The 11,700-nt window shown below is 28.7% G+C and overlaps 3 protein-coding genes across 3 annotated transcripts in view; 2 read left to right on the top strand and 1 right to left on the bottom strand.

Moving 5' to 3' along the window:
- The window catches only part of LOC105627462 (transient receptor potential cation channel trpm), a 29,416-nt gene extending 27,436 nt beyond the window's left edge, over window positions 1-1,980 (bottom strand). Inside the window, exons 1-3 of the mRNA XM_012208748.1 lie at window positions 1,918-1,980; window positions 1,587-1,669; window positions 53-109 (exon numbers count right to left, since the gene is read on the bottom strand). Of these exons, the coding sequence (XP_012064138.1) occupies window positions 53-109; window positions 1,587-1,669; window positions 1,918-1,980 (203 nt within the window). The remainder of the gene's footprint in view (window positions 1-52; window positions 110-1,586; window positions 1,670-1,917) is intronic.
- Window positions 1,981-4,779: 2,799 nt separating this feature from the next.
- On the top strand, window positions 4,780-5,837 carry LOC105618880 (solute carrier family 35 member B1). Its single transcript, XM_012200414.1, has 2 exons — window positions 4,780-5,169; window positions 5,262-5,837. Exons 1-2 carry the CDS (start codon window positions 4,780-4,782, stop codon window positions 5,835-5,837), a joined length of 966 nt encoding a protein of 321 aa, XP_012055804.1.
- A 4,028-nt stretch (window positions 5,838-9,865) lies between these two features.
- LOC105627451 overlaps window positions 9,866-11,700 on the top strand; it is an 11,920-nt gene continuing 10,085 nt past the window's right edge. The window contains exons 1-2 of the mRNA XM_012208737.1: window positions 9,866-9,939; window positions 10,331-10,475. Of these exons, the coding sequence (XP_012064127.1) occupies window positions 9,866-9,939; window positions 10,331-10,475 (219 nt within the window). The remainder of the gene's footprint in view (window positions 9,940-10,330; window positions 10,476-11,700) is intronic.

Raw genomic sequence — 11,700 nt, 5'->3', positions numbered from 1 at the left:
GAAAGAAAAAAGAATTCAATATAAGTCAACTCAAGATGCACATGAGTCTTACCTGGAAGTAGTAATTACATCATATTCTGCATTCTTATCGCCCTGTATTTGTACAAACCTATAAATAGAATGAAACAAAAAAAGTAAATCAAATCAATAAATGAGCGGGTAAAAAAAACGCAAATTATAGATATAAATATGACTGAAAATTTGTAATTAAAATATATCAAAACAGAAATTGTAATTTATAATAATAGACACAATCTAATCATAATAATATGATGACAAATATGATGACATGTAGTTCGGGAACCAGTGAACATTTTGTCATACAATTTCCGCAAACTTGATTTATCATTTGTACCATATCTTAACATTATTTTTATTTTTAAGAATGCTAAAACAGTAGTCTGGTAGGCAGAATAAGGGTCAACGGAAGCAATAAAAAAAATAATGCTTTCGTATCATAGCAACAAAGATGATTTTTTTTTCCTATTTATGATATAAAAAGTGATAAAATGACAGTCTGTCATGTCATTTTAGTTTTTATATTATATCTAATAATAAAAAAATAAAAAATCAGCTTTGTTGCTATGACATGAATGTAGTATTTTTTTGACAAAGTAAAATGGCTCCTGTCGGCCTGTGTCCCGGAAAGTTAATGGCAAACTTCCGTTTTAGCAATCTTAAACATAAAAAAGATGAAATCAAGTGCTGAAATGACAAAAAATATTTATTGGTTTGCAAACTAATGATAAATGCAAAAGAGGAATAAAAACAAACTAATCAATGAGAAGCAATGAATTTATGTCCATTCTTAGTATTAATTAAAAATAAGTCACATTCCATGGCACACGCTGCATTTTGGTGATATAAAATATCAAGAATCATTTATTATACAATAAAATAACATAAATGTGTTACTACAATAATTTTACTGTAATCGTAGAAAATTTTATACAATTTATAGTATAGAATTCATAGTATACAATTTTTAGCAAACGAGTATTACTTGCTTTCATACCATTTGTTTTTTCAATACCCAAGTGTTTCAATATTCAATGAATAAACTGCGGAAACATATTTTACAAGTGAAAATAAGAAAAAAAATGTTATATGAAGTTTTAGTATATTTTATTATCAAGTTATAAACTAATATTATGAAATGGAACATATTGATGACATTTTGGTACAATGATGGCAGTTATTATTTCACAAGAATAGAAATCTAATAGCTATTCTTTTCGAGTTTAGCCGTTATCTCAGAGAACGAATCGACGCACAGATCGAAATGATACTAAATCACTTAAAGATAGTAAATATGATGATGAATATACATACGAGATAAAAAAATAATTTAACTTTTCCATGCAAAACATATACTTTCATATTCTGCGCAATGGAAAATCCGTGTTTCCTAATTCATGTTCCGTTTCAATACTTATTTATAATTTTATAATAGAGTATAACTAAACTTCATATAATATCTTTTTCTTACTTCCACTAGTAAAATATGTTCTCACAGTTCATCCATTAAATCCTGAAACACTTTATACATATACATACTTATTACAGCTTATTTCAGGAAGTCCTACCTATTTCCATCCTCATTGCTTGGGATAAACTTTGCACATTCCCTCTTTTGAAATGTTGCCTCTATCCAACTACGCTCAGTTGTCTACAATTTGAAAAACGTAAGGATACAATAGCTACAGTCAGAAAAGAAGAATGTTAATTCAAAATATTGTATATTAAAAATCTTTATACAGTGTAATTTCTTATCATTATTATTATATAAATATTACTTATTAAACTACAAAATAAAATTAAGTAAATTATAATAATAGTTCAATTAAATTAAAACCAAAATTGTATTTAATAAATTACAATAATATAACACAATGCGTTAATTAAAAAAAAAAATACCTTAACTTTCTTTTTCTTCACTTTTGGAGTATTTACTCCACAGATAATATTTCCAATTGCCATCTTGATGAAATTTATGTTCACTTTAATTTAAAACAGTGTTCTAAAGAAAAATAATAAAAAAAAAGAAACTAAACAATATAATATGCAGAATATTACTATTTTTGAATTTATTGCATATAGTAAGATCTGAAAATTTCTAGCTCAAGAAAATAAAAAAAAGATAATAAAAGTTATTTTTATTTTTCACTCTATTTAATATAATCACTCTACATATTTTAATATATTTTTTAGAACAATGAATTAATTTTTCTATACTATTATAAACATTCTAAATTTTTATCCTTAAAATAATGTAATTCTGCAAAGTAAAAAAAAATTATTAATTAATCACTTTTATTTTTCAAATTGAAAATAAAAGTGATTATTTGAAATAAAATCCGACTTGCGAAAAAATTTATCAGCGATAAAGAATAATACAGTATTACAATAATAATTTTAAATAATTTTAAAGAAAATATTTAGAATATTATTATATAATATAGTAAAAAAAATAAAAAATGATTATTAAAAAAATTAGTAAAAAAAGTAGTTATTTTAAATCTCTTTACATCTATTTATATCTGGAAACTTAAACTTTATTGCACCTTGTATATCGAACTTTATACAGATTATTGTAAATATTATGTGAACTTAGATTTGGAATAAAGCATATAATTATATATTATATATTATATATTATATAGCATATAATTATATATTATATACAGTAACATAGTTCAAAGAATAAACAAATTAACAAATTGTATATAATGAAAGTAAAATTTCAAATTGTATATAATAAAAGTAAAATTTCTACTAAAATTGATTACTCTGCTTTCTGCATAAATTGTAAGATTAATGTTCAATTACACATTCAAGTGACTGCATAATTAAATCATATAAATCATATTATTAACAAAATTAAAAAGTACAGAAGTTTAAATTTCCATAATCTATAGTTTAGAAATGCATTCATTACTTACCAATCGACAGGATTTGTTTTTAACAATCATCTTTGTCAATCAGAAATAAATGTGTTATGCTAAAAGAAATATTGTATCTGAAATGCAATCACGATTATCACAACTGTGTCGGAGTTATATTATAATCGTGTTATATCCTATTTTGACAAACCAAGCTGAAAAAATTCATTAGTTTATTAAAAATAAAAATTTTTAGTTAATTTTACTCTAGGAAAAAATTATAAGTAAAAGTCTTATGATAGACAGAATAAGTGGAATTTCAGAAGACAGGCACTGAGATACACTTCCATATTATTTATAGAAAAAGTATGTGAGCGATGCAAACAAAGTATAATTTAATGTGTCATAAATAAAAAATATTGGGGAATTGAATAAGTTGTACTGACAATTAAATCTTACCTCCATTGAAATTTTTTAATAAAACATTCCTTTTAAAGATGACACACAGATATGACGTTAGTAATATTGCTTCAATATTGTCATTTTTGTTTTGTCTTTGAGCAGTCTGTTTACGAGTAACAATCAAAATTGATTTCGTTTGATGTTCGATGTAAATTTTCGTGTAATTTACCTAAGGTATGATCAGCACAAGGCGAGTAATTGAAGCTTAGTGTACTACAAGATTATAATTAATTTAAACTCTTCGAATATAATATCGAAGTATCATATTTATTAAAAGATGCCTTCGGATGAAGGCGAATTATAATGTCTCCTGTCGCTCCACACAGTACTTTGACAGAAAATTCTCTGACGTATTGATATGTATTAACATGTATTACACTGCTTTCTCGTGCTTTTATAATAAAGTAAGTCTAGGTAAATTAAAGGTTAGGTTAAAGGTTAAATTTTAGGTTAGTCTTATGTCTAGTTCAGTCGGCGCAGCAAGCGGCAGCCAATCAGCGAGGCGATAATGGTCGCGAATCAGAAGATTCAACTCAAATCGCTGCTATTGGATGATCTAAAAGAATATACCAAGCAGAGGATTCAAAAAAAAAATTCTTTTTCTTTATATAATGTATTTTTTATTCTGCAGCCCTTTTCCGCACCATGTGATTTTCACCTTATTTTGATGCTGAAAATGAACGTCGAGCGTCAGCATGAAAAGGTACCTTTAATCATGGCTGCTGGCTTTATACACCTAGGGTTACGTTCCAAAACCTCTTCGAGGAAGATTTTACTCTATATGCTGTAGTATATGTCACGTGTACTATATATTTCGAGTAAAATTTTTCTCAGAGAGGAAATTTTGGAATGTATCCTAGAAAAAGAAGAGAGCCTGTATTCAGAATGCGCTTTTATCTCTGAAATTCTATAGTATGCGTAACGTAAATTATAGCATGTTAGCGCGCTAACATGTTATAATATTTCTAGCATCGTGAACATCGGACTTAACAGTTAACCTATAAACGGTGTAGCCAATCAGTATTAGACACATGTATTGGCTCCATTCTATTTATGTCAATTCTACTAGCCTCTCCGTGATTGATTCAAGATGTTTTATACTTCTCTGTGATCAAGATGTCGTATATCTCTTTGTTGATTGGACTGGCGTGGGTCTTAGTTTGAGCATGCGTATATACTTTGGCAAATTTTAGCAGTTAAAGGAACAGAGTTAGCAGTCTAATGTAATAAGAAATCTGTGATTTGATTTGAACGTTGCTTCGTTTTCGGCGAGGTGGGAGAATTTCGTCAGCGAAACTCGGCTACATGAAATCTTTAAAGTTTAAAGGGTCTCCAGTTCGGATCCTTTGATTTGCCCTGATTGAAATAACGCGAGTGACACATGAAAAGACAGACTTTTTTTTATGTGGTTTTACAATATTATATCTATTGAAAAATGGCTACTACTAACAAATATACTAAATTGTTCATATGCTCGACCGGCATATTTGTGTGCTATTTCTACTTTGGTATGTTACAAGAAAAAATCACACGAGGACAATATGGTGATGGGGAGAATCGGGAAAAATTTACATACATGTTTGCACTGGTTTTCATCCAGTGTCTGGTGAATTACATATTTGCTAAAATGATTTTGCTGACTGTGATGAAACAAGGCGAGGATACTACAAGAACTGTATATTATTCGTTGTCTGCCCTAACATATCTTCTTGCTATGGTGTGCAGTAACATGGCATTACAGTTTGTCAATTATCCAACGCAGGTGATTGGTAAAGCTGGCAAGCCTATACCTGTAATGGTATTAGGTGTATTGCTAGGAAAAAAGGTAATTTAATAAGTCTATTTACCAAGATAGTTTTATACATTGAATTTTTTGCTATCTTTAATATCATTTTTAATTATCACTTTTCTTTACAGATATATCCAATTAGAAAGTACATATTCATTTTCTTGATTGTCATTGGAGTTGCATTGTTTATGTATAAGGATGGTAATGTTTCTAAAAAGCAAGCAGAGTCACAATTATCAGTTGGAGAATTGTTATTACTATTATCGTTAACGATGGATGGATTAACAAGTGCAGTGCAGGAACGAATGAGAGCTGAACATAACTCAAAGTCAGGACACATGATGCTCAATATGAACTTTTGGTCTGTTATCTTTAGTAGCACAGTGATTCTTATTTCTGGAGAACTTTTTGAATTTATTCGTTTCCTACAAAGATATCCTTCCACCATATGGCATATAACGACATTTTCTATGGCTGGAGCATTTGGACAATATTTTATATTTCTAACTGTAGCTGAATTTGGTCCATTGCCATGTTCAATTATAACCACTACTAGGAAATTTTTTACTGTTTTAGGCTCTATATTAATTTTTGGAAATAATCTTTCTCTTAGGCAATGGTTGAGTACACTTATAGTATTTTTAGGTTTATTTTTGGATGCTATGTATGGTAATGATAAAAGCAAGAAAGGTACTGTAAAATAGAATGTGATAATTATCTCAACATTTACTTAGATATATATACTTAGATATATACTTTTGAATATACTTCCAGCGTTTAAGTAATTACATCATTAAAATAATTATTTATAACACCATAAATATTAGGTTTTCTAATCATATATACAAGTTAATAAGATATTATACAAAAATTGTTATTTTCTGTTTATATTTTTTTAAAATATAAAAGAATCTTTAAATGAAAGGGGATTGTGTAATTTTCTCAATTTATACATTAAAGATTAATAAATAATTATAAATTTTAATCAATTATGATAGTTGTAAAGTTCAATTTATATTAAAAATATGTACATAATTAAAATATATACTTGCATACATGTACACTACCGTTCATCAATTTCAAAATTCCCCAGATTTGTCGATTTCTTTGTAAAAAATGAACATAATATATATGTTTTTTCCATAGAAATGAATCTGTTGTTATAAACACCTTCTATTAAGGCAGATCGCTTTATGATTTTTTTCTTAGAGTTATTTACGAGACCACTTTACATGTTTTTACAAGAGTTCTTTCATTGTTGAATTGATTTTAAAATAGTAATGGGTATGTGTATAGTATCATTACAAGCATCCCGTGTCCTTGCGCATATTTTGTTTAATTACATTATGCAATATCCGGTTGCCCGTTTCTATGAAAACTACAGTTTTCAAATATTTTTATATAAATGATGTATCAATACGATACATGTATTAAACATACGAATATTAAAAAGGTAAAAGTAAAATTCATAGTAAATTCATAATATCAGGTAGATTTGTTTTATGCAGAACACATATTACGTTCATCTTTTACAGAAAAGTGAATTTGAGTATTGAAGTGGTAGTGCAACTGCATACATCGGTCTGTATTCAGAATGCGCTTTTAGCTGCAGTCGATTTGGACGCTCACGCATTCTTTAAGCACTTGTAACCATCATTTTGTCTTTATCGTTCATTAGACGAAAATAAAAATAGAATAAATGAAAATAAAATAAAAAGACTGAAAAGTACTGAAAGCGTTCAAATCGACCGCAGCCTTTTGGCCGTGGCATAAACTCTTGCATAATGCATAGTGCATATAAAAGAATCAATCAATCGAAATCCTTCTTTTCCATGGTATAGGAAGAAAGAGAAGATTAGTTCTGATTAGTTGATTTGCTTATGCACTATGTGTTATGCAAAAGTTTGTGCTGTGGCCTTTTATTTCCGAATTTCTATAATATGCGTAACATAAAGTATAGTTTGTTAAGAGGGAAGCACAGACTCTTGCATAACGCTTAACATAAGAAAATGCATAAGAAAATGAACAATCAAAATCCTTTATTTCCTTCCTTTCTATGAAATAAAGGACTTTGATTGATTGATTTTCTTATGTCTTATGTATTATGTTATGCAAGAGTCTATGTTCTCCGTTTTTAGTGCACTAATATCGTTATAAGCGTGTTCTGAATGGGCCTTCATATGTAAATATTGTGTATATACAGTGTTTCAAATTTTTTTATATATCGCTCGTGGGCAAGAGGAATAGTAAAGCGGATTAAACTGAGTCGAAACGAAAAGTATCTCTACCATTTTGTAATTTTCACAATTTTATTTTAGTAAATGAACAAAATTTCTAAAATCGATACATAAAATAAGATATCTTTAAGATATTTTTAAGAGTTTTTTTAGGAAACATACGCCATGTTACCGCGGATTTGACCTTGGATGCCTCCGATAACTCAAAAATAGTTGAGACTCTGCGCACAATAGAAAGAATAAAGAATAACGATTTTAATCTATTAGGAAGATTTACGATTCTTATTATGATCTTTTAACAAAGTGAAAATTATAATAATGAACAAATTCACTAGGTGTTGTCACCAATGAAGTTATAAAAATTCTAGTAAATTCGATCATTTTCGTAATTTTTATCTCGTTTTAAGAATTGTTAGGACCATTTCACACAACTTGCATAGCCGCATAAACGTATGCATAAAGAAAATCATCCGTATTTTATGTTTGTCTTTATGACAGAAATGTGATTGGATTTCTTTATGCATATGATTACGCGGTTATGCAAGTTTGTGTGGAATGGCCTTAATAAGCCTCCAGAAATCAGAATACACGATTTCTGATAGGTTCTTATTTTTTGTTTCCTATTCCTTTTATTGTGCCGAGCCCTTTAGCGTTTACAGATCCGTAAGCGACTCTAGCGTAGCGTTGGTAGCGTTTAACATTCGTCAAAGATTAGATTAATGTTTTAATGTGAGGGTATTTTGTTCTCGAGTGGCACGAAACTTTTTTCTCTTAGAATTTTATAGAGTAAACGTATATACGTAATGTGTGTTCAAATTTTATCATAATGAATGCAATCTCAATTTTAATCTCTGCTGATGGCTTGCCACTAGGCTGGAGTGAACGTAATTCTTGCTTGTGTATCATCTTTAACTTTTCAAAGTTTCTGCGAAGTTCAACTTGTGTATTTGATTTTATTATAAATGTGAAATTCTGAGATATCTTGTTACTGGCAATTTTTAATTCCCATGTACGGAAAAAAGTTATTATTGCAGAGTATTCCGCTGCAGATGCTTAAGACCCTTATTGATAAATGTAGACGCTTCTTCTTCTGAAATCGACAACGGGTTCTTTCTTTTATCTGATTAATTTACTTAATGTAACTATTAATTTTTTGATCCAATTTACATTGTTCACTCCGACCTAATGGCAAACTATCATAGAGATTGCAATTGAGATTGAGTTCTGTTATTCACTACGAGAAAATAAAAAATTTACGTTACAAATACTTTACAAAACCTTGAAAATTTTAATTATAGAAAAAAATTAGTGATTGAAAACAGAATCCCCTTGACCTCGACGAGTATATCTCTCTGGTTAAATTATCAACGCTAACTACGCTAGGATCGTTCATGGAGCTTGTTAATGCTATCACGCTCCAAGAACAGCATTGGTAGCGTTTGCGTCCATAGCGTGAATAATGTCTCCCTAAACGCATCCTTTATCGTTCATTAGATGTAGAATAAGAATAGAACTATTGAAAAGTGCTAAAAACGTCCAAATCGACCGCAGCCATAGAGAGGCTGCAGGTCTATTTTGTAACTCTAAACGCAAATTTCATTATTATTTGGTGCTTTCCAGCAACACAGTGTGACACAAAGATCACGTCATCTTCATTTAACATTAGCAAACAACAAGGATATAATGATTCACTGTTAGACTTTTTCTATTGTACAATAGTCGTTTATCGTAAACGGTAAACCATAAAAATTAACCTTAATCCTAAAACCTTAATCCTAAAATTAATCCTAATCGATTATTCTTTTCACTTAACTGTGATTGGCCAACAATTTTTTACGACTTCTATTGTAGAATACAAGCATTAGCGTTTTCGACCCGAGCGGATTTGCTCCCATTTGGATTGGATATGTTCTATTGGTTGACGTTACATATTCCACCAATAGAAAATCTTATAATGTTATCCAACCTAGGTTGGTACAAATTTGCTCGGGTCGAATGTGTCATCTGTGTGTTATCTGTGTATCTTGGAAAGTATTCTCTGGAAAGTATTCATTATAACGCCGTTGCATAGCTCTTTAACAAGTATATATCAATTGTTTACCATCACCAATTGACTAATTTAAAATAATATAATCTCATGAAGCAATGAAAAACTACTAGGAACAAAGCGATGTGAGTGGTGTGTGCAATTGAACTGTGTGCAAGTCGCCGCTCTCCTCTTTTACTATCATATAGCATCTCTTTTCTATACGTGCTGTCTCGTGATGGTCTTATTCCACGCATCTAATTTGCGCAGGTAGCATTTTCACGTATGGAAATTTAGGGAGTTATCAGTCTAGTGTAATATTTAGATAGAAGCCTGTGGTATTTATATAGATGTTTGTGGACTGTGGTTTCGACAGTAGTTAGTATCAAACTAGTAGCTGATTTGAGAAAAGATAATCTACGTAATAATTTGTTGCAATTGAAAGAATACGAGAATACGGCGCAGAAAAATGGCGGAACAGAGTGATAGGAGTCAATTACCTCCCGGCTGGGAATGCAGATACGATATTCGCAGCGGTCGCCCGTACGTAAAGTGCACTTTAGAAATTATCTTTTTATTCTTTTCATTAAAGATAAACAGCTTACTAATAGAATTCCAAAAATCGAAATCTTCCTATATCAATAAATTTATATTATGTGAAACAATCGTAACTTAATTTTCGATAATTCTCTTTACGATTCTTGAAATAAGTATATGATCAAATTGTCAAAAAGTAATGAAAAAGATAATGCGATAATAGATAATATTCTACATGCATTAATCGAGAGATGTATTTTGTATTTAATAAAATTTTAATTAGACATTTATGATTAACGCATTGAGAGTTTTATAAAAATATATAGAAAATCGATGTATGTAATATTTTTTTGAAACAATGGATTAGATATTTATAATTGTTAATGGTGATCTTCAGATATTTCATAAATCATTTCAATCGAACTACAACATGGGAAGATCCAAGAGTGAGATATTGGCAGTATTCTCAGTATATACAGTCTCAGAATTCAGTGGCACTGAGTTCGACTACTACTACTACTTCTCAAGACATTCCTATGCAGGTCAGTTGTAATAGTTGAATTTATATATGTCATTGTATATGTAACTATAAGTCGTAAAAGTTTACATTCTGAATCAAATGTTAAATGCTTAAAAAGTGATACATATTTTAAGTTACATAGTTTTTTAAGCTAAAAGATATATTATAATATTTTTAAAATATTTTTTTCATCATTTATTGAATAATATATTTATTTCAATTAAATATAAAAGTGAAAGAAATGGCCCTGAGAATCGATCTAATAATTAAAATAAAATGTTATGAAAGATCCTACTTCTATTTCAATTAAACATCCATGAGTCTCAAATTCTCCTCCATGTTTTCAATTTACACTGTCAATGTGCTGAATATTTACAATGGTCACTCTGTCAAATGACTATTATTTATAATCCATATATATCATCCTTAGGTCAAATTTACATTCATATTTATACCATCTTGATGACATGAAGAATTAATACATTATTATATAGACTTTGATAAGTTCTCATAATGAAATGATTGTTATATTTTTTTATTTTTGTGCTTACAATTAGATATTTGTATATTGTCAGATTTTTTTTCAAAGAATATCCAGTATAAACCAAGATATAAATACATATTTTTGAAGTGTTTGGTCCTTGGAATTAATTACAATAAATTTATTTAATTTTCTGCTCTTATTTAATATCTAATTATAAATGTGTGATTTGTTTGAAATTTGAAAATTTTGTAATGTTTCTGGAAGTACATTGTATAAGTATACTTGTACAAAAAAGTATACTTATCTTTAGATACTTATGTTTAGAAACAAAATTTAACAAGTCTTCTTAAATTGTTTCAAAAAAGTTTTTCTTCAAAATATCTAAATATCTAAATATGTATTTATATTTAAAATGATCATATAAGATCCAATCATCTATTTCATATCTTTTATTATTATTAAATTTTATTTCTTAAGTACTTTTTGTACTTTTGTATTTTTGTTCTTCTCTAAGAAAAAATTCACAGAAAATATTTTATATTTAATTTCTTCCAATTTTCTATTAGGATGGGACTATTTCATCAATTTCAATTTTAAAATGATGAAAATTGCAGAAAAATTTCTCATAATATATCCAATATCCAATATCATTTCAAACATAACTGACTTATTACTGAATAACATAATGTAGCTTTTTACACACACACACACACACACACACACACACACACACACACACACACACACACACACACACACACAC

The sequence above is a fragment of the Atta cephalotes genome, assembly GCF_000143395.1.
Source record: "Atta cephalotes unplaced genomic scaffold scaffold00001, whole genome shotgun sequence".
NCBI classification, from domain to species: domain Eukaryota; kingdom Metazoa; phylum Arthropoda; class Insecta; order Hymenoptera; family Formicidae; genus Atta; species Atta cephalotes.
Note: the sequence above shows the minus strand (reverse complement) of the source record. Positions and strands in the feature narration are given on the sequence as shown.

Excerpts from the sequence above, each read along its gene's own strand:
- LOC105618880 (XM_012200414.1), top strand. The coding sequence starts at position 4,780 with ATGGCTACTACTAACAAATATACTAAATTGTTCATATGCTCGACCGGC. Across the intron at positions 5,170-5,261 it reads GTGTATTGCTAGGAAAAAAG|ATATATCCAATTAGAAAGTA; the intron begins GTAATTTAATAA and ends TTTTCTTTACAG.